General features: G+C 36.8%; 4 protein-coding genes across 6 annotated transcripts in view; 1 reads left to right on the forward strand and 3 right to left on the reverse strand.

Annotated features, from left to right (window-relative positions):
* Positions 1-1,140: 1,140 nt before the first annotated feature.
* Positions 1,141-4,744, forward strand: crn (pre-mRNA splicing factor crn). Its single transcript, XM_014362397.2, has 13 exons — positions 1,141-1,295; positions 1,787-1,876; positions 1,971-2,131; positions 2,206-2,704; positions 2,778-2,892; positions 2,992-3,167; positions 3,242-3,342; positions 3,416-3,527; positions 3,607-3,753; positions 3,829-3,905; positions 3,975-4,092; positions 4,171-4,431; positions 4,497-4,744. Exons 1-13 carry the CDS (start codon positions 1,260-1,262, stop codon positions 4,647-4,649), a joined length of 2,046 nt encoding a protein of 681 aa, XP_014217883.1. The 5' UTR covers positions 1,141-1,259; the 3' UTR covers positions 4,650-4,744.
* Positions 4,745-5,068: 324 nt separating this feature from the next.
* LOC106646628 (inositol-tetrakisphosphate 1-kinase) lies at positions 5,069-8,040 on the reverse strand. Its single transcript, XM_014362707.2, has 5 exons — positions 7,591-8,040; positions 7,001-7,099; positions 6,560-6,701; positions 6,341-6,480; positions 5,069-6,263 (listed from the first exon to the last, which is right to left on the reverse strand). Exons 1-5 carry the CDS (start codon positions 7,831-7,833, stop codon positions 5,685-5,687), a joined length of 1,203 nt encoding a protein of 400 aa, XP_014218193.2. The 5' UTR covers positions 7,834-8,040; the 3' UTR covers positions 5,069-5,684.
* A 1,276-nt stretch (positions 8,041-9,316) lies between these two features.
* LOC149375062 (uncharacterized) overlaps positions 9,317-22,691 on the reverse strand; it is a 92,972-nt gene continuing 79,597 nt past the window's right edge. The window contains exons 3-7 of the mRNA XM_089590186.1: positions 13,082-13,223; positions 12,640-12,806; positions 10,500-12,554; positions 10,029-10,227; positions 9,317-9,782 (exon numbers count right to left, since the gene is read on the reverse strand). Coding sequence (XP_089446312.1) covers positions 9,636-9,782; positions 10,029-10,227; positions 10,500-12,554; positions 12,640-12,806; positions 13,082-13,223 — 2,710 coding nt within the window. The 3' untranslated portion in view covers positions 9,317-9,635. The remainder of the gene's footprint in view (positions 9,783-10,028; positions 10,228-10,499; positions 12,555-12,639; positions 12,807-13,081; positions 13,224-22,691) is intronic.
* Pits (Protein interacting with Ttk69 and Sin3A) overlaps positions 17,783-22,691 on the reverse strand; it is a 32,071-nt gene continuing 27,162 nt past the window's right edge. For all 3 annotated transcript variants that reach the window (XM_089590188.1, XM_089590189.1, XM_089590187.1), the window contains 3 exons: positions 21,187-21,373; positions 20,397-20,641; positions 17,783-20,259 (listed from right to left, as the gene is read on the reverse strand). In XM_089590188.1, the coding sequence (XP_089446314.1) occupies positions 20,119-20,259; positions 20,397-20,641; positions 21,187-21,373 (573 nt within the window). In that variant the 3' untranslated portion in view covers positions 17,783-20,118. The remainder of the gene's footprint in view (positions 20,260-20,396; positions 20,642-21,186; positions 21,374-22,691) is intronic.

The following is a 22,691-nucleotide window of genomic DNA, read 5'->3' on the forward strand; positions in this document are numbered from 1 at the left end:
GATCCATTTTCAGGTAAAAGATAAGTTGTAAACTTGCCGCAAATAGCACAAACAATGTTAAATTATTATTTTCTATCCATAGGATTAGTTGCGGCTGGTTTATAATTAATAAAGTGACTTTACTGTAAATAGCAATAATTAATTGGATCAGCGCCATCTAGCGGTCTTTATTTTTTGGCCAAAAGTGGCTCCTAAAATTCTCAATCAGAGCATTCAGGATTAGAGCCACTTAGTCAATTATAAACCAGCCGCAACTCATGATGAAGCTATAAAATCAAAAAATAAGAATACATGTGTTTTTGGCGGCAAGGTGACAATCTATTTTCTACCAAAAAATCGACCTCCTATGTGTTTGTACTTCTAAGGATAAATTTTCAAGCATAAGACGGATTGTTAACTTGCCGCCAAAAACACATGTATTGTTATTTTCTGATTTTATAGCTTCATCATGAGTTGCGGCTGGTTTATAATTGAGTAAATGGCTCTAATGCTGAATGCTCTGATTGAGAATTTTGGGAGCCACTTTTGGCCAAAAAATAAAGACCGCTAGATGGCGCTGATCCAAATAATTATTGCTATTTACAGCAAAGTCACTTTATTAATCATAAACCAGCCGCAACTAATCTTACAGATAGAAGATAAAAAGTTGACGTTGTTTGTGCTGTTTGCGGCAAGTGTACAATTTGTCTTTTACTTGAAAAACGACCTCCAAAAGTATATAGATATTCTACTTAAATGGTTTGATAAAAAAAATCGACCAAATAACCCAAATGGCAGTACTTAGTAGTGATTATTATAATTACTATATATAACACACAACTTTACGTATATCTTACACTGTGCTCTCTTTATCAGAATGATAAAATCCGAAGTAAACATATGTATAAAGTTTATAGAATTATGTATATATTTCTTTTTTTTAACAAATCTCTTTACCACGTAACGATGTAACAATTGTAAGCTGCGTATACTTAAGAAAATGAAATAGAAACCGTTTGCTTTGCAACTTGTTGTGTGCGCGCGCTTTCGTCACTCGTATTCTCGTATATTAATATTATAATTATAGTGTATAGTATATAGTTATATACGTGTTTTTGTGCACTCATACCTTATAGGTACTTGTTCTTACCCCTTGTTCTTGTGTGTGCTTATACGTTTTTATACAAATGGTCCCCACACCGTAGGTCAGAGTCTCTGTCAGAGATCAGAAGTCAGAACCAGTCAGAACTCAAGTTTTTGGGATTGCTCAACTTTTAAGAATGGAGAAGCCACAAAAAATGCCCAAAGTGGCAAAGGTATTGTCTTAAAAACATGTTTATATTTATTCGCTTATCAGTGCATCATTTTTAAACTTCATTTTTACCTTCTATTGAACGTCTTGGCTATTTCTGATTCTAACCTTAAATAACAAATGCTTACAATTGATAAAAAACAAGTCCTTGGATGGGTACATGTTTTTTCACATTACTTATCCCTGAAAAATAGCGTCTTCATCAATTCTTTGTTAAAACTTGTAAGGATTTTTGTTGAAAAAAATAGTTACATGCAGTCGATGTTCCTTGTCAAACTTTATCAGTAAACTTTATTGGTGAAAATTTTTACATCACAATTCATTGCAAATATTATTTAATGTTTCTATTAAATCAATGAACATATGATTTTAACTATAATGTTGATTCAAATCTTTACAAGGTATTTTTTCGTACATGTACACTCATTGAATGGTACAAACTATTTTAGAGTTATATTATGAACTTTCATCTAAATCTCATAATTTTAATTTTAGGTGAAAAACAAAGCACCCGCTGAAATCCAGATCACAGCAGAACAGCTTTTGCGTGAAGCAAAAGAGCGAGATTTAGAAATCTTACCACCGGTGTGTACTTGCAAGTTATATGCAGAATATTGAATGCATCAACTAACATTTATTTTTGTACGAATTCAACTCATGTTATGTATTTGTACCTTAGCCTCCAAAACAAAAGATCTCTGATCCACATGAGTTGGCTGATTATCAGCATCGGAAAAGAAAAACTTTTGAAGATTCAATCAGGAAAAACCGTTTGTCTATTGCAACATGGATAAAATATGCACATTGGGAGGAGACTCAAAAACAGATAGAAAGAGCGAGGTAAGTTAAATATTTGAATTTGAGAATTCTCTGGGAACGAATTCTTCATTATTTTTTGTGATTACGATTCACAGATCTATATACGAAAGAGCACTAGACGTAGATCACAGAAACATAGTATTATGGCTAAAGTATTCAGAGATGGAGATGAGAAACCGACAGGTGAATCACGCCAGGAATTTGTGGGACAGAGCCGTTACAATTTTGCCAAGAGTAAATCAGTTTTGGTACAAATATACATACATGGAAGAAATGTTGGAAAATATAGCCGGTGCTCGTCAAGTATTTGAACGCTGGATGGAATGGGAACCACATGAGCAAGCCTGGCAGACTTATATTAATTTTGAACTCAGGTACAAGGAACTTGAAAGAGCCAGACAAATATTTGAAAGATTCGTTATGGTCCATCCAGTGGTTAAGCATTGGATAAAATATGCTCGATTTGAAGAGTCTCACGGCTACGTGAATGGTGCTCGTAGAGTATATGAGAGGGCAGTTACTTTTTTTGGGGATGAAAACATTGAAGAAAAGTTAATCATTGCCTTTGCAAAGTTTGAAGAGGGTCAAAGAGAAGTTAGTATTTTAAATACTTTTGATTAGCTCTACTCAAAAAAGTAACAGTAATCTTTAACTTTACTTTTTACAGCATGATAGAGCCAGAGTCATTTATAAATATGCATTAGACCATATTCCTAAGGAAAAAACACAAGAAATTTATAAATCTTACACAATTCATGAGAAAAAGTACGGTGATCGCTCAGGTAAGAAACACTATCACCCGGTCTAAATGTAATGGGACAAACTCATGCATTTTAGATAAATTTTTTTTTTTACAAACACTGTACATAGTATTCTTGTAGGCATTGAGGATGTGATTGTTAGTAAAAGAAAACACCAGTATGAGCAGGAAGTCAAAGAAAATCCTTCTAATTATGATGCGTGGTTTGATTATTTGCGATTGGTAGAGTCGGAAGGAAATGTTGATGTTATCAGGGAAACTTATGAAAGAGCTATTGCAAACGTACCCCCTACTAAGGTAATGATGGATTTTTTTCATATTGTATATATAAATTGTCATAAAGTTATATAAAAATTTGTTTTGTTTTGCAGGATAAAGAATTTTGGCGGAGGTACATTTACCTGTGGATAAACTATGCTATATTTGAGGAACTAGAGGCAGAAGATGTCGAGAGATGTCGTCAAGTTTACAAGTAAGATAACTTTTATTCAACTAAACAAATTATTTCACTTATGATTTCAATTTGATACAATTCTTTTTATCAGGGTGTGTTTAGAAATGATACCCCATAAACATTTTACTTTTTCGAAAATGTGGCTGTACTATGCACAGTTTGAAATCAGACAGAAAAATCTTATTGTAGCCAGAAAAACGCTTGTAAGTAAAATTCAAATATTTAATTTAAAGTTTTGCACTGTTGAGTGTGAATATTTTTAACACAAAATTACTTCAATAGGGTATGGCACTTGGCATTTGTCCAAGGGACAAGCTGTACCGTAATTATATAGATTTAGAAATCCAACTACGAGAGTTTGACAGATGCAGAATATTGTATCAAAAATTTTTGGAATTCAATCCAGAGAATTGCACCACATGGATGAAAGTATGCAGTCATGATAAAAATAATAAATTTTTTTTTAGTATAAAAGTTTATCCATGTAATAATTTTAATTCGTAGTTTGCAGAACTTGAAGCTTCGTTGGGTGACACTGAAAGAGCTCGGGCTATATATGAGTTAGCCGTCAGCCAACCAAGGTAAAAATCAATATTCTTTCTTTCATATTCATTCCTTAGTAAGTAAAGTAATATGCGTCTTTTTATTAGACTCGATATGCCTGAGGTGACATGGAAGGCTTACATAGATTTTGAAGTCACGCAACAAGAGCCGGATCATGCTAGACAGTTGTACGAAAGATTACTTGAACGAACATTGCATGTCAAGGTAAAACAAATGATTATTTGAAAGTTTATCTAATAATAAGGCCTGACAGCTATGGAATCATATTTTTTCCGATTGTAGGTTTGGATAGCATATGCGAAATTTGAAATGACGAATACAGTGTCGGAAGAAGACGTGAACAATGTCGACTTGGCCAGACGCATTTATGAACGTGGAAATGATTCTTTGAAATCTCAAGGAGATAAAGAAAGTCGGGCATTACTGCTGGAGGCGTGGCGTGTCTTTGAAAATGAGTTTGGTGATGACAACAGTCGCGCAAAAATTGCAGCAAAAATGCCACGTCGAGTCAAGCAGAGAAGGAGAGTCATTTCCGAAGATGGGGTAAGAATTGTATTTTTTATTGTACTGCTGAGAAATACACTTTTTAATTAATTTGTGAATTTCAGAGCGACGATGGTTGGGAAGAAGTGTTTGAATTTATATTTCCTGAAGATGAACAAAATCGTCCTAATCTCAAGATTCTGGCTTCAGCTCAAGCATGGTTGAAACAAAAAGCTGAAAAAGAAGCGAAAGAAAAGGAGAAAGTGGCTAGTGAATAATGTTTTACACTTTTATTTTTGATTTGTAAATATTTGAAAATTATTAAACTAACTTTTTGTACATACTTCACAAAATTTAATAGAAATAATTATTTTCAAGAAAATTAACACCCTGCTAAGTATTGACCATTATACAATGTAAAAAAACCTTGAGTTAAACAATTTCTCTGTTCAGCAACATTTTTGAAAGCTGATTGCATGAAATAAAAAAAAACATTTTCTTCGGCACTAGCACTATTGTAAAAAAAAAAAATCATTTCCACAAGAATGATCACAAAATGATTTGGGAGGTATTTGAAAAGAATTAGATTTTTACGACAAAAAATAGACGTAGATTTATTTTACAAATTTAATATTACAAAATTTTTAGTTATGTAAAATAGTATAAAATTGTAAATTTGTATTTTAATATCCATAATTGATAAACCAAAAATCATTTACATACTCAGCAAAGCTAAACATTACTAGGAACGTAACGTTGAAATAAATTATTCATTTATATATTAATTTCCAAACTGAATAACTCTTAACTAGAAAATTATGCAGGAAAATTTTGCTGCATAAATTATTTTTGCACATCCAATGTGATAATAAACCATTATTCGTTTTTCGCTGCTTATTGCCTATAACGAATTACATTCAAACAAAATCAAATTAGCATGATAAAATTAACAAAGTTATTGCATATCATTTCATCTTAGAAAAATTTACTAAAAAATAAAACAAGTGTAAACTTGAAAAACTGGATTGATTTCATGGGTTAATACATGCCATGTCCATTGCCAGCAATGAAAGCATGAACAGACGCTTACTTAATTAAATAAAAATAATTCAAGCATCTCGTAATATGTACAAAAGTTTTAAATATTCGGTTTTATATACACATTGAGTATTGAACAAATTTCTCAGTTAAGTACAAAAAAAGATGTGCAACAATATAAATAAAATATTTCAACAGCATTAAAAAAATATACCCAAAATAACTTTTTTGTTATTTAAAAAAACAACGTTGTACGACACATCTTACTTTCATTGTTACAACATTGACAGCTTTTTTTTCTCGTCACTTTCAAAACCAGAGTCAAGATCGTCGCTAAGGCATTTCTTTAAAGTTGGACTTCTATCATTATTTTGTGAGGGCAATTTGTCATTTAAGACTTTTTTTATGCTTTCTATCAAGTCACAAAAAAAATTTGGATAACCGTCATAGCCCGGAAAAGCATTGACATCAATAATGGCGTATTTCCCCGTGTGGTTTTCTATTACGACATCTACCCCGACCAGAAGTAGCTCGAAAATGTTTTCTATCTTTTTGACGATCTTCTCAAAAACTTCGTATTTTGGTTTGATGGTGAAATTTTTTTCTTGCTCTGAAATGATGGACCATTTGGAATTTGAACCACTTTTTGAAATATCGTGAGAATTAAAAAAAATAGTGTTCATCAATTCACAGTCTTTTGCATAAAAGTTCTTGAAGCTAGGTCTTTCAACAAAGCAAAAATGATCCGAAACTACATATACTTTGTACAAAATGGCATTGTGATTGATGAAATTCTGAGCGACACAAGGAAGCTGACAATCTGCCAATCCTTGTTCATTAAAAATCACCATCATCTGCAGATATAAACGCACTGATAAACTCCACCATTTACTTTATTAACTGCAAAAACTAGTAAATGTTTTAGTATTACCTTGTGTGCATCACTTGATCCTTGAGCTATCAGAGGCTTACAGACACACGGAAACTTTATTCCATTTTCTTTGAATGTGTTCATTATCTCATTCGTATTTTTTGTTTTGACTTCAACAAAATTTGGAATGAAGATATCATCTAAAAACATAATGCATTCAAAGAAACGTTCCAAACAAGTGTTACTTTTGCCTTTAAAAAATAATATTTGTGTATTGACCGTCGTTCTGTAGACCATTTTGTATCATTTCATAGGATTTGAAGCGATTGCGCAAATTTTGAACGTTTTCAAAAGGATCTATGACAATCAGTTCTGGATGCTTTCGAATGTAATCTTGCAATCTGGTGACGATGACTTTAGCCTTAGTAAAAAAAAAGGTGTTGCATGTTAGCGATGAATAAGTGTTGTACAAAAAGCATATGAAAATTAGCGCTATGAGTTATAAAATTCACACGTGTCACGCATAAATTAGAATCATTCTTCATTGACACTTTAACTAATGTCCAAGCTACTTATGCAATTACATTTCAACTTGACATAAATTAAAAAAAAAAAAAAAACAGTTATTTTTGAACAAAAAAAAAAAACCTTGTGTAGGCGACACATAGTTGAAGCGTTCAAGGTTCATTATTCCAATTGCCAGAATAAAGAGACACTTACGTGCTTATTACCATCTTCTGCGTGAGCTAGTATGTCAGTGAGTTTGTAGAAAAATACGTGAATTGGTCCCTGAGAATCTAAATTAGTCTCGATGTTTATCTGTAAGAATATTTTGGATTAAAAATGCATTTATTTTATTTAATTAATAATAATAAATAAATAAATAAAAAAAAACATCTTGATATAAAAACGTTTTTTGGAATGGTAACTGACAAAAAAAAAAATACGACGTTAAATGATAGTTGCTTGGCTCATTCTTGTGAAATTTTCAGCTGATATTGGTCAATTAACAACAAGCACTGGAAACATCTTATCACCACAGAAAAAAGCTCATACAATTCAACTACTCAGTATATTAAAGTACCATTAATATTGTTTAAACGATGGGATGAAATCTATCATTACCTACAATGACCAAAACAATGTTTATTACGCCGATTCAATTTGAATTGTTGGATTGTAGTAGTTTTCATAAAATCCAAGTGAAATGAAGGATGATGAGAAATGGTGCAAATTATGAGATTGACGTGGTATGAGGTTTAAAATTATACGAAATAAACAATCTTTAAGAATGCATGAACAAAACTCACCATCTTCACGGCGAATCCCTCCCTAGCGCAGATCTCGCGAAACTCATCCCAGTTGTACTTGAGCCTCTTCTTCTCGTTTATCCAGTACCCGATGACCCTCTGCTGGGGAGGTACCTGCTGCTCGTCGTGATCCATTTGGTTCTCCCCTCCCAGAGAGAGCAACCACAAGGGAGGAGAGTAGATCCAACCCCGTTTGGTGACTATCTTGGTGCACCACCTCTGCGACTCTTGCGACTCTCGCATCAGCCCCGAATGTATCCTGCTTTAGCTACGGTGATGCTCACAGTGTGTCCGGCCCTGCGAGCGTCTCCCTCGATTTTTTTAACAAACTTATATATCTTCCCACACGACTTTTGCAAACGGTAATAAGTATCATCGCATATCGTTTGATTGGTTTAATACTACTTTGATTCGTCTCAATCGTCTGCGCTGCGATCGTCTTTCTCGTGTGTGTGTGAATGTGTGCGCGCGCGCGCGCGTGTTTATACGTTTATAGTGTTTACGGGAAGTCGGGAACTCGTAAACCGGAGTCGAAACTGAAAGTGGGCAAAATATGGGGCAAAGCTTGGTTGCCACATTGCCCACCTTGACCGCGGTCACAGCTTTACCTGACTTTCGGTTTTTTTGGGAGACGAAGAAAAACACAACTCATATTTCGTTGTTTAAAATGTGATGGACAAATCTGAGTTGTGCTTTTTTTGTCCGCTGACAAACTGGCTCTGTTCGACGGCCCGGATACCCTACGGACGTTTTTTTGCTTCGGGCGTAATCTTCAAGAGCAAAGGCCACCCCCACCGACGTAGCCCGATCACTGGATCATGCCCGAAGCAAAAAAACGTTCGTAGGGTGTCCGGGCCGTCGAATATAGCCAGTTTGTGGGCGAACAAAAAGAGCACAACTCAGATTTCTCCATGTCATTTTCAACGGCGAAATGTGAGTTGTGTTTTTCTTCGCCGGCCAAAAAAAAAACGTCAGTAGGGTCTATGAGCGACGAGAAAAATCGAACGCTAGATGGCGCTGATTGAAATACACTATGGCGATCACACAAGAGCGAGGGCCCCCGACAAAGCCCGATTACGCCCGAAGCAAAAAAACGTCAGTATATAAGCCGTCAGTCTATGAGCATGAGCGACGAGATTTTTTGAAAATAACCTCCAGCTAGATGGTAATGATTGTCAACGGAGCTAATGTAATACATATTATACTGAGTAATATAAAAATAGATTCTATTAAATAGAGTGATGGTTATAGGGAGATTTTTTTTCATCCATATCATATATGTATGAAGAATATAATGTGCACTATGTGTAAAGTATAGCTGTCAGTGTCATATATCGCTTGTGCTGGATGGACTTGGGCTTTAATTTCCAGTTAGTTTAGGTTGTGCGATGGTAGTACAACTTACTCCAATATTTTTATAATTACGTACCTGCGACTAATAAGTATATAAACGTTTTGATTGATATAACATAATAAATACATGAACCTTTTGTTGTTAGCCATCATCGGAGGAAGTAGGTACTTACGAGGTTAAATAGAGACGAATGAAAACACTTGTTGGTTGTTTTTCTGCTAGTTTAAAGACCGATACGCCTTGTAAGTACAGGCAATAACAAAATGAAAAATAAAATAACTAGTAAGGAAAAATCTAATAAAAATAGTTACAAAAACAGAAAAATTTTTAGTAAAATTTTTTTTTTTTTTCAATTTATTAAACTGTTCGAAATATTTTACACTTAGTTACAAACAAATAACTTCACAAATTTTTGGAAAGTAGTACCTATATAATATTTATGGTTGCATGAAACTTTAATCGATGTAAAAATAAAATCAGATCATTTTTAATCCATAGTAACGTAATGATCGATAAATTGTAATGATGATAATAAAAATCGCTATAAGATTATTTAAAAAAACGTTAATCAATTTTTGTACACATTAGCAAAATTAAAACTTTTAATTTCACGTGTATAAGTGATAATTACATGTGTACTGTGAAATGAGCTTGCTTTAAGCTTATATTTAAATCCTGCAATGAAAAATCACTACAAGCAGTTATCACTCAGAGATGACTTAATGGAAGAGCTCGACTTGTTTGAATCGAATCTTCTTTTGACCTCGCCAGCGGAATATGACGTGGATCTGCTTAAGCGTATTTCGCCCTCTGAATGCGTATCGGACGATGACTCCGACTATAATTCAATAACAAGACAAATTTGCGGTTATGAAATTTTTTCTTCACCAAGTTTTTTCACTATATTCTATTATTAAAACACGAAAACTTTCGACCTATACATGTAGATGATCGAAAAAAAAATTGCGAGAATGCAATGCAAGTATAAAACTTTCAACGTCACAATGACTTCTAGAAGATTACATTGTTTGGATTGAAATTATAAAAAAAAAAAAAAAATTACGCTTATAAAACGTTAACATACCAATCCTTTGATTTTTCTTAAGCTGCTGGTATTGCCAGGCAATTCCGTATCGGCGAGAACAGTGGACGTGAAAAATCCTTTACCCTGGCGTTGAGAGCCAATAGCGCAAGACTCCAATCTGTTGAGTATGTTAATTTTGCGCTGTTGAACCGCCTCCTTCAAACCACTGCTGTTTTCTTCTAGCGCCGTCACGAGTGATCTGTGCAATTATTAAGTAAAATTATATTTTTCGTTATTTTCTCTTAGAATAGCTTATTTTTACCACAAACAAAGTTATTCGTCAAACATTTCGTCATTTTTTGGAACACAAAGTCATGCAATAATATTTACGCAACTATTCACGATTACACTGGTCGAGGATTTTTTTTATTTTTTTATTCCCAAAATAAACGTGAAACAGCTCAGTCAGTGGAATCGTAAAAAGTCAATCGCAACGTTACTTCAAGTGTGGGTGTACCGAGTTTTTCGTACCGTGAATCAAACAAGCTGGGCTTCTGACAAACGAGCGCTGTATTTTCCATGACCACACTTCTTTCCAGCCGACGAAGGTCTGACTTCAAACTGCTCTCAAAAACAAGTTTAGCTACCGGCGTTTCGGGGACTCGGAAAACAGTCGAAACTTCATCGAACTCCCTCTGAACTGAGCCAATCGATTCATCGTCCACGTGACACACGCCATTATCCTTGTTGTCCATGCTCGTGATAAGATTGTTCAGATTCTCTCTGGCCTCGGATATTTGCTTCTCGATTTTTGACTCCGTCGATCCCTCGCTAGCCGATTTTTCGCTCAAATTCCCCTTAGTTTTGCTGGTAACGTTGTCACTTTTGTCATTGGACAACGTCGACAATCTAAGCGAATTCGACAAATTGTCCACGTAATCTTTTACTTTATCCGACGATATGTCGGATATGCTTTCCACCAGATGCGACGTTTTCTGCGAATTTTCGTCCAACCGTTCCGATACTCTTTCGGTGCTGTCTCTCTGTTTACTCTCAACTTTTCGAGATACTTCTCTATCACTGGATCCTCCTTTTCTTCCATTATCATCATTTCCCATTTTCTTCTTGAATAAAGATTTTTCGACCTCTGCAACAGCACCACCATTCTCATCTCTCGATGGATTCTCGACCTTTTCCACAATTTGATCATCGCCGTCTCTTGAAATCCCACCTGTATCCCTCTGATTAAGATTGACGTCCAAATTGTTGTCATTCCAGATCTGCGCGCTCTTGACGTTTTCGATACCGGACGTCGATTTCGTCTCGGTATGAGTAGACGTTCGAGTCACGGATCGGTCCTCCTTCGCTTCCTCGTTCTCACCTTCGGCTTCTGGCTTTGGCGACCCAAATCCACGAATGTCCTTGGGCACTTCGCACTTCTCTGGTGCAGAATCGTTATTGTCCGGTCTCTCGATCGCACTCGAGTCCAAAGTGACGTCTTCGTCCGTAAAATCGACATCCGAATAACGATCGGTAATAATCGTCTTACTAGCTGTTGGTGCAATGGGTTCCGGTGCTCTCGACGTGCTCGGAGCAAAGTTTTTGTTTCTGTTCAGAGCCTTGATTTGCCTTGTCAGTTCGGTTATTTTGCAATCGCCGATTTTTTTTTCCGCGACGATACCATCCCCCTGGGAAACCGAAACAGCGGGTAATCTATCGGCAATAAACTGGTCGAACCTCTCGGTGGCGCCTTGCACTTGCCGGATCACGTTCCACCGGTGCTCCAAGACGGAGTCCATTTCCGTGAGGATCGGCGGCTCCCTCAGACTGAGGTCGCTCAAACTGCCCTCCAAGCCTAGGGACTCGAGTTTCTCCCAAAATGCCGATTTTTTACGATTCTCGCACAACTGCATTTCAGCCAAGTAATCCTCGATCGAGTTCTCTTTAGATCGCGATGGCTCGACGGTCTTTTTAATTTCCAATGATTCCCGCACACTAGTAATCGGTACTTCTGAGTTTGGATCAATTTCTACTTTATCAGCAGTCCGTGGTGTTCTCGGGCTTGCGGGGCTGTTAGAGTTGATGGAATTTTTTTTGCTATTTGGGTCGTGGTGGCACACAAAAGTGGCAACGTTCTCCATCTGTTCACTGCTGGAAACTCGACAAACAGCAGGATCAGGTCGAATATCGACGATCTTGACGGTCTGCACGGAAAAATCGCCCTTGATGCTGATGCTCGGCCCTCTTTGCAGGTTCAGCTTGTCGGGCTTGCCACTGTCGTCTGTTCTTTTGTTACTGACTGGTTCTGTTCTCAAGTCTTCGGTATTTTGTTTGGGAGGGTCGTTTCTCTTCGATTTGCAAAGTATACAGTCGTTTGCGGCTGGAATTTTTTCCAATGTCGTTACACTGGTTTGTTTTGCAGGACGAAAATGTCGGTAGATTGGCGGTTTCATGTTACCGGCCGATCCGGAAAGTGTGAGTTTCGATGTGAAGTGGCTCTTCATTGGAACAGGGCCTGGATCGTAGTATCCTTTCTCAAACATCGAGGCGACGACGTTTCGGACGTAAATGTTTTCGTGCGAATATCTTGAAAATTACGATTTTTTAGGGTTAGTCAATCGTGAAAAATTTCCATAAAGACTTAAAGGGATTGAAGTTAACTTTTACCAACCCGTTTTCCTTATTCGATTCGTCATCGTCGAAAGCAAAGAAATTCATTTGCGATAATTGTTTTTCCGTGTCTTCCAAGAGTTTTTCGGCGTTTTCTAAAACGTCCAGGGTTTCAGGGCTAACGCAGAGGCTTCTCTGGGAGACAAAGACTTCCTCGGGTGTTTCAGACTGAAAATGCGAAAAATCGATGCCGTTGAACGATAAAACAATTATAGTTCAGTTCAATCATTATTGTATGACTAAATGCATGGAGTTATATAATAATTGAAGTATTTAAAAATTTTAATACACAATGATACAATACATGTTTTAAAAAGTCATATTTTTTAGATATATATAATCAAAACAATCATCGAGTAATCTTATTAACTGAAAATTTATTGATCAACAAGTAAGGGACGTATAAAAATTGAATTGAAAAAAAAAAAAAAAAATCGTCTCACCAAATAATCCGCTACGCTCTTCAAACTCGTCCTGGTCGACGTCTCAGACTGATGCAAGGGAATCCACGAAACGGCCGGCATCGCGTTTTCTTTGCTTTGTTTTCTGCTCTTCGATCTCAAGCGATTTACTCGATCTGTATTTCTATAAATCACATTTGTATTCAATTTCGTTATTGATGTTTACACAAAGAATTTCGAGTTTGGCAAATTAAAATCCAAACGAGGTATTGTGCACACATAAGCACTCACATAACTTAATTGTATTGTTAAATTTATCAACGGGTAAAAATGTGCTTGAAAATTAAAACCTTGTACACTAAAAAAAAGAAAAAAAAAATCCACTTCAATAAACATCTAAGCTATAAAGAGTAAGACACAAAAATCTCACCGTACGATTGAACCATATGGCGCACTCAATATGCACCCACTTCTTCACGCACGTATATGACAGGTGCTAACGGCTTTTATGCATCGCGTTAAATTTATCGACCGATAGAAAAATAATTTTCATAGTAGACACGGAGTTGTGGCTTCAATATAATTTATTACTCTAATAAATGGAAAAAAAAGTGGACACACAACCGATCGGTTGGACACAACCGTGAAACAAAACCCCCCTAGGTACCCCGTTGTCGTGGAAAGTAAAATATTTACAATAGTTTCGTTTCCATGCAGATAAAAGGGGGTGGTATCCCAGTAGTGGGAGGAGCTGGGGGGTGTTCTTTCCCTTTCTACAGCGATCTTTTGTTTCTACGTCATACGCACAGAGAGCACGTGCTGTGCCAAGTTGAGTTTCAGCCGGTTTTTACGATGGGGAAGAGGGGGTTGCGTAATATCGTAGCAATAATATACTTATATAGTGTAAGCTTGCACCTTTCAAGGCACATACATGTGTCGCAACAGACGTCACCGGTCGGAGTGCATTATCATTACTTATTTTTTTTTTTTCCATTGGGTCGTTAGCACGTTAGCACGCGCGTAGTCGCGTATGTACATAGTCCACGTTGCATCATTGATCGGGATGGTTTTTCGCGCGATACGAATGAGGTTGTGTGTGTTTTTTGTCTGTATATACGGGATGAGCAAGTTTTTTTTCATGACTTCCGGATAATCGTTCAAGAAAGAACACGATAGGCAGGTGAGATGAGTTTACAAAAAAAAAAAAAAAAAAAAAAAAGAAACTCTGACGAATTACATTTTTCATCGGTTCATTTGTGATCGGTATTGATGAATTACTCATGTGCATATTTAGATCGGTAGCCTCATGTGATCTCATTTTTTCTTTCTTGATCAATGAAAAATTTTTTTTTCTCAAAACATCATTAACAAAAATATAATATTGTACCACTACAACGGAGCAGATTTTACGGGCATGGTAGAAACATACAAAAAGGCCCATTAATAGTAACGTGTTTTTTGCCTCATTTAATTTAATGTTTAATAAAAATTACACTCGTAAAACCGCGTACCAAAAAACTGTACGTAGAAATAAATCGGAGGGGTGGTTTGCCATTGAACTCTGCAGAGCTGTCGTCAAGTATTTTGTTGGGTATTTTTTCTTTGCAGAGATGGATGAAAATAAGTTATTTTAGAATTTTTTTCAATTTCTTTGCTTTGTTCATCGAAAAAGTGATGCTAATACCAATGCACCACATTCATGAAACTTATGTATCTGCCATGAAAGTTTGAATTAAAAAGAAATTTGTTGCTATGGTAAATCAAAGACAATTTTTAATTAGAAGATGGCCAAAAACAAAGTTAAAATCCAAAGAAAAAACTTAATTGGCGAATAGCTTGTCGATTAAAAGAACAAATTTTGTGTGAGTATAGGATTCGTGGACTCGGGATAAATCAACAATCAGACTATTATTTTTTTATTTTTTTACACATCAACACATATATATTTTTTTTTTTTTTTTTTTTTTTTTTTTGCAATTTGCATACATACGATAAACATTACAGTGTAACGCGGGTTTCTCAAAGTATGGTACACTAGAAAATCGTATTATTCGCTACTATACGGTCGCTAATCGTTTTTTGTCTTTTTCTTTTTCTTTTCCTTCATTAAACTTACGCGTGTGTCTTTTGACGTTTTCTTTAATTTAACAACCTTTTCTGTAAATCTTGATCCTCACTTTTTCGACATGACTCTTTATTTTATTTCTTCTTCAAGCATTCATTTTTTTATTTTTTATTATTATTTTTTTTTTTTTATTGCGCTCGTACAAGAAATCCATATATAGAAAACAAACAACGGGTCGTACAAAAGTAGGGAATGACTGCTTCTTCTTCTTCTTTTTTTTTAATACTATACTTTATATATATTTCGTTTTAAAATCATCCTCACTCGTAGCCTTTTCCCCATAATTAGTGAAATATCTTCACCACACTTTTCTCGCTGTCATATTTCAAGTATTTTTATTTTTATTTTTTATTTGTTTATTTAATCATCCTGCTCGAACATGATTGGGAAGACGTGCCTACTTTGTACGCGCTATCGGCCAGAAAAAATGCGACTTTGCATCGGGGCTCTTGACAACATTCCGTTGCTTTTTACTATTGCTGAGCAATTATTACCAACAAAAAGTTCTCGTCGTGCTGGCAATACGGGAGATCAAAGTTTGACGACGAACAAAGAATGTAATATGCACACATAGGTATTTGTATGGTCTCAGAGAGTGCTTGGTGCAGGTACATACACCGAAAACGACAAAAGTACGGAAGAAAAACCAAAATGTACAAGAGCCTGGGCAAACCTGTTGCGAGTCTTACATTTTTCCTGACATCATTGATTGGCCGAGTAGTGTGTAATATAACATACAATTGTTACTTATAATTTAACAATGGTCATCATTGTGTCGCACGATTGTTTTTCTACCATGATGTAATTTTTTTTTTTTTTCTTCATTATTATCATTAAGTATTATCATTATTATTATTCGTTAATATTTTGCTTATCTATGAAAATCGTGTCCGAGTAAAAATATTCAACAATCGCCGAGTCGTCGCTTCCCTTTCTAGTGTAATATCGTGCAAAAAGTTAACTTTCAAATGTACTTCCTCGATAATGTATATTATTACGTACTCTTGGAAAATGTTTCGCCATCCAATCTCAATCTCGCAGTCGCTGCAAGCCCCCGCTCAAGCACTCTCCCACTGATAACTACGATGTAAATATATATACCCAAGTTTTATTGACCACTGAAATTTCATGCACAAGAATTCCTTTGTAAATTTTTTTTTCTTTTTTTTTCTTTTCTTTTTTTTTTTTTTTTTTTTCAACATTCCACGCGTACTCGAGTGTTACAAAAAGTGTCATTCTAACGAGGAACGCGCTTCGCAGTTCGTAAAAAGAGACACGCACACATACTCGCGCGTGCACCACCGAAACGAGAGCTATACAAGTGAATAATGTATGACACAACAATCGCGCGCGTTCGACTCTCTCTTTCTCTCTCTCTCTGGTACAAATCAAAAAATTTCGCGCCCCTTCGCATTTTGTCAAATCCCAAATGAAATGATACTAGGAATAAAGAAGTTGCCGCGAGCCAATCAGGCACGTCTCTGTGTGTGTGTTATTTGGCTCTCGATAACCAAACGTGTCGCTATCATACGTGGATTATAGGGTCACGAGTTGGTTGTTCCCGAGTGTACACACGTAGCCGAGCTGGCTGCAACTTCTTGTGTTTTTAATTGACGCGAGCGCTCACATTTTAATATTTGTATATGTATACTCTTGTTCTTTCACTCGATGCAATGGTCAATTTTTTTTTTTTTTTTTTTTTCTCTCAACTTTGTACATTTATTTGTTCATTATATATTTACATATGCAAAAAAAAGACTTGTATGCGTCCAGGGCGCGATTGGTTACTTCGGTTTTGTGTGTATAAGTACATCTCTTGATAGTCACTGCTCTGCTGCGCTAATTGCAATAAAAAAAAAATAATAATAATAATAAATAATAATAAATAAATGATTTTGAAGAAAAAAAAACAGAATAGAATAAAAGACACTAACAAATCGAAAAAAAAAAAAAAAAAAAAAAAAGTTATCTTCAAAGTCTCAAGTTGCGAAAATACATTACAATGATTTTCGTGTTTGCCCTGGAAGCGAGAGCGAAACACACGATTTCCCCGTCATTTCTCAGAAAAACGTTTAGACGTAGCGAGTGTGCGGTTCCTATATTTCGGGCGATGCTCGTTTTCATCATGGGTAAATGAAACCAACGAAAAAAGCCCTCACTTAAAGTCTAGCGTTAAACTAAAGTGTGTCTCTGTGTGTACGTGTGTTTTGGTTTTCAAAATTCATTTTTCTTTCTGTATCACTTTTTTTCTCTTTTGCCGAACGAAGAGATTACAATTATTGTACACAATTTTTATTTTATTTCTTTTTTTGATTGGCGCTGTTTTCTCCTCTTGACTCTCTCTCTCTCTCTCTCTCAATCTTGCAGCCGGTCGATATCGACAATAAATTTTCGTTCATCGCAAGGGACTGTCTGTGTTTTCTTGGGAAAGAACCGGGTATTTGCATATCCTTTTTTTTTTCATTTTTCTTTTCATCCCAATTCTCAGTTTGTTCTCGTTTCGGTTCGTACATAGTTTTTTTTCCCACTATAGTTTCACAGAAAAAAATCGGAAAGCACTCACGAGTCTAGCGTTAAACTGAAAATGAACACTATTTTCCTCAAAGTTTTATGTATATTTGTTTTTTTATTTATTTATTTTTTTTTACTCGAGTTTCATATTTCTTTTTTTTTTTCTCAAAGCGGAAATCGTATAGTCGTCGAATGAAAAGTTCTCAGAGTGCAGCTACATTACGTATGCATGATATATTATGTGTATGTATATATGTATATATATATATACTACAACTTGTCGACATCGACAAATTTTTGGGAACAATATTCCAGCTTACAATCGTGTCTTCCTCGTTGACGTGTAACTATAATTACTTGAAGGTTGTTCATCTTATTTTATTCGTACATTTTTTTTTTTTTTTTTTTCTCAATAAAGCCATCAACTACGATATACGTAAAAAAATGTTGGGAGTAAGAGAGGGGGGTCGGAGATATGCAAATAATAAAATTAACGAAACGAGATACAAAGCAACGCGTGTACGTCACTACTATTTCGGCCGAAGATTCGTGTATCCGAGATTCCGAGACCGAGTTCGTTATGACTTGTGCTTATTTGTTTTTTTTTTTCAATTTAAAAAATATATATATTTATGTATGTATAACTTAATGAAAAAACGCAATATATATATAAAAGATAGATATTTTGTACATTAAAAGATGCTTACTTTCTCAATCATACGCTTTTCTTTTATTCGTAATATTAATAATAGTTATATGTAATATATAACAATATATAATGTAATATGTACACATATACATAATGTACAGAAAACCCAATAACGATGGGTTCGTCATACTTAATTGTATGATATAATACAAGAGTATGTAATGTTTAAAAAAAAAGGAAAGTTAATCAATGAAAGAAAAAAAAAATTAAAATTAAAAGTATTAATCCGAATCGCCCTTCGAAGTTAAAACAACGTGATTCGGGGGTGGCATCGAAACGTGAATCAATCACATTAAAATGCCAGTTGAAAGAAAGGGAAAAGTAAAAAAAAAAAAGATAAACCAAGTTTTAAACAATCGCAATAAAAATAGCGAAAAAAAGTTTTTTCTTTGCAAAATCGTTAGTGCGCCTTTTCACCTTTAATGGCCTCAAAGCGCGCACCATTACAAATACACAATAAAGATAGAGGCGATCGAGCCTAAGTACAAACCCAAAAATGGGCAAAAATTGTTGCGTAACGCTTTTCTCTCGTTACACACATATTACTTATACATACATAATCGCGTCACTCGCGCGACTGTCGCTTTTCCCTTTCTCACGCACAATGATTTTTTTTCTGCATCTGTGTTTTTTTTTTTCGTTTTTTTGTTATTTTTTTTTTTATTTTTTATTTATTTTTTTTTTTTTAATTTTTCAATCATTTTCTGCGATTATACGCAACTCCACTCTTGCCGACGTTCCGGCTTCTCGTCGGGAGCTCGTGTTTTTTATTTACAGAACCCAAGTCAGTCGCCGATTATGCCAAAGACTTCTGCTCAATACCGACAAGTTCTCGCTCCGAAAAAAAAACAAGAAAAAAAACAAAAAAACAAAAAAAAACAACAATTCGGAAATTATACAAAGTACACCAATTCGTCTGTGCTATACTTGTTCCTTAAACATAAAAAGTGACGACGCCCAGCTCGCACCTTCGATCCGCCAGTACCGTACAGCGGCGTCGTCGCAAATTATCAGAGCGACCAAAAATTAAAAAAAATAAAGAAAAAATGCACGCACTCTAAGTGCGAACCAAAAGGTAATAATAAAACCATTTTTCTCATCACAGCGTTTCACGTAAATCCACATTACAACGTCTTCGGCCAAACGTGGGGTGACCGCCTCTTCGGACGGCTCCTCACCCTACAACATACGCGTCCAGCTCCTCGCGTCCGCGCGTGGTGGATCTTATAGCAATTGTACAGAGTACTGCTAGTGTAAAAATACCACGGCTCGGCCAAAGAAACAACACAAACAATGCCGGCGTATTGGATGGATGCGGGGTATTGTGGGGCCTTCACAGCCCCCTCCCCCGGAATTCACCAGGGGTTATACTACAACAACAACAACAACAACAACAAACAAAGTATGCGCGCGCACGCTTGGTGTCAGTAGTGGGCGCGCGCGCAAATCAAATACAGCCGAGTCGTTTGACAATGATTGTGATGAAAACAGCAGCAGCCGCAATAAACTATATTGTAATTGCTGGGCGCCCCCCAGCCCCTCCGCGTATGTACACGCAAACACGTAGGTCACGCGACATCGCGGGAGGACCAAAAATTCTTGAGTAACCATAACCAACCGGCTTGTTTTTGCACGGTGGTGCGTTTTGTATACACAATAGTCGTCGTCCACACGTGGTTACTGTGGACCCGGACGCTCTCAGAAGTCAGGGGACATGGATTGGCCAGAGTCCCCTTAAGACTCGCGCTCCTTCTTGACCTTGAGAGCCGTGGTTGCGGCGTCCTCGCCCAATATGGTGGCTATCTCGTTCTGCATGAAGGCCCACGGCATCGTGCTGTTGGCCAGGGGACACTTTTCTCCGCTCGGACAGTAGACCTTCAACAAAAGTGGTAATCCGTACGTTTAACACCACCGAAGGCTCATGTAACATACGTGGTTGTACAATGACAACGGAAAGAAGTGGAAGATGAAAATTAAAAAAATATGAAGACACAATCGGGGAAAATACATACTTCCTGGCCGGCACCCTGGCGCTTGATGCTCTCCCGGCTGCAGGGGAAGCAAAACTTGTGGTGGGGCACGCTCGGGCACTGGACGAAGTGCGTGTCCTCGAGGCGCTCCTGGCAGAGCGTGCACTTGAGGATCGGCGTGCTCACCGGTTCGGCACCAGCTGATTGGGCCACCGCACCCTCCGACGATGTCGTCACCGTCGTCGAGGACACGTGACGCGAGCCGCTTGATCTCCTGCCTGAGGGAGCTATACGGGGCAAAAAAATTAATTTTTTTTTTTTTTTTTTTTTCTTCTTTTACCAAACACGAGATGCCGATCTTGTATAAATTAAATACGAGCAGTGATAAGATACGAGTCTGTGGGCGTAGTTTTAAGCTGTTTTGTTATAAGAGTGTGGAATCTTTAGTGGAAGCCACGATTTGTAAAGACTTGAAACGATTTCATTAACGACCTCCGACGAATTCCGAAAGACTTGAGGAGTGCGCAGCTCCTAGTACCAAAATTCGTCCGATAACATAAAACACGTACGCATCAGCTCCGATGATAACGTGAAGGTGCGCGATTCGCTGAATAGCGAGTTTCTCAGAACAACGATTTCACGAGCTGAAACGATCGTCAAGGAGATCGATATCGAGTGGCACGAGGAATCGGTTGTCGAGGTGATAAGGTGCTTTTACGTCATTTGATAAAAGAAAGAAACGGAGAAATGCCGGACAAAGCGGCCGATGTTGAAGTGTAAAGGCGTCAACAATTTGTCACGGTGGCAAAAGGTATACCGATCGATTGCACACCTGTACTGTTGGGACTGTGCTGGGAGCCCCGCGAGGCGCTGCGCTGCTGGACGTTGGCCGCGGTCGTCGGTGGACTCCGGCTGGTCGGGCTGGGGTTGTTCGGTGGTTGGGCCACTGGCTCCGGCGATGCGAGATTGTCCGCTACGGACATTAGAGCGGCCATCGGGGATGGACCGCTACCTGAGCCCTGAAACAGAAGGAGGAGGAACAAAGGGTTAATTCATGTTCATCGCCAAGTTTCGAAAACATGAAAAAAAAAAAAAAAAACAATGTTGCTCGTCCATGATTTTTTAATAAAAATTTCCACTTAAATTTATTGTGGTTATCTGTCGCTCACCCCATAAATGACCAATCGTCGTTTCAGGCTATCGAAAGATTAGTTAACGTTATCACTGCGTCGACAATATGAGCAAATTGATATAAACAATCATTTTAAAATATATTATTGTTCCGATACGAGTCGAATGATTGGTTTTTTTCCTAGCGATTCTCGAAAAACAATAATAATAACAAAGATTAGATTGGCCAATGGATTGCGGTATTGCGTGCGAGATTGCTAATTGTAACGATATATACCGATCTTGATGTCGATGAGTTTGCTGGTGTACCTCGATTCGAGCGTTGATTACTTTGGATCACACTCTAATGAAGAAAAAAAGAAAACTCCAAAACTTGGTGCCATTGCAACAAGCCACCATAAACATTACCATGTATACTTTACGTAGTTGTTACGTAAACAGCAACACAACTTGCTGTGTGTGCCTCGCAACTTTTGCATGTATATATACATACCATACGTATGCATTAACGCGTGTATCGTTATCAGCTACAAATAGTAGCAGCGGTTTCGAGAAAGGCACACGAGAGAGCTTGTTATCGGGCGATTGTTTCTCGTTGCTCGCTTGCCGATAAGGCACGAATAATAATAATAACAATAACAACATCTTGGCATGATGATGTGGCGCTGCGTTTTGCAAACTGTGTGCGCAGTTGGTGCAATTTGTGTGTTGGTATTGTACGTTTCACCGCGTCAGCCAATACGGGAAAGGGAGAGGGAAAAAATTGCACGTATCCGTCACGTTTTTTGTTTTTTTTTCTTTTTTCTTTTATGAAGTGTGGTGTGCGTGAAAGCGTGTATTTTTATTGTTTCCATCTGTCGTCGTGTATTTAAGTTTGTTGAACGTTTCCGAATTTCCATCTACCTACTGCTTGTGGAATTGAAGTTACGATACGTATTTTTATAACGAATTTAAAGTACACGAGAGTAGGTAGTAGAGCCATTATCATTTGGTAATACATGACAATAATTAATAATAATTAATTTTCAGCGATTGTTATAGAGGAAGCACCGATGCACTTTTTGCGTTGGAACAGTGGCCAAGGAGTTTTTGCTGAGAGTTGAAAAGAGTCTGAGGACTGCCCAAGTACTGTGCAGTGACTTGAAGATGACCACGTACTTTCAAAAGATGTTTAAGATGGGAAACTGATTCGAAAATTCGCTCAGG

The sequence above is a fragment of the Copidosoma floridanum genome, unplaced genomic scaffold (genome assembly GCF_036245765.1).
Source record: "Copidosoma floridanum isolate Cflo_tuat_1 unplaced genomic scaffold, Cflo_Japanese_pri ptg000012l, whole genome shotgun sequence".
In the NCBI taxonomy this organism is placed as follows: Eukaryota; Metazoa; Arthropoda; class Insecta; order Hymenoptera; family Encyrtidae; genus Copidosoma; species Copidosoma floridanum.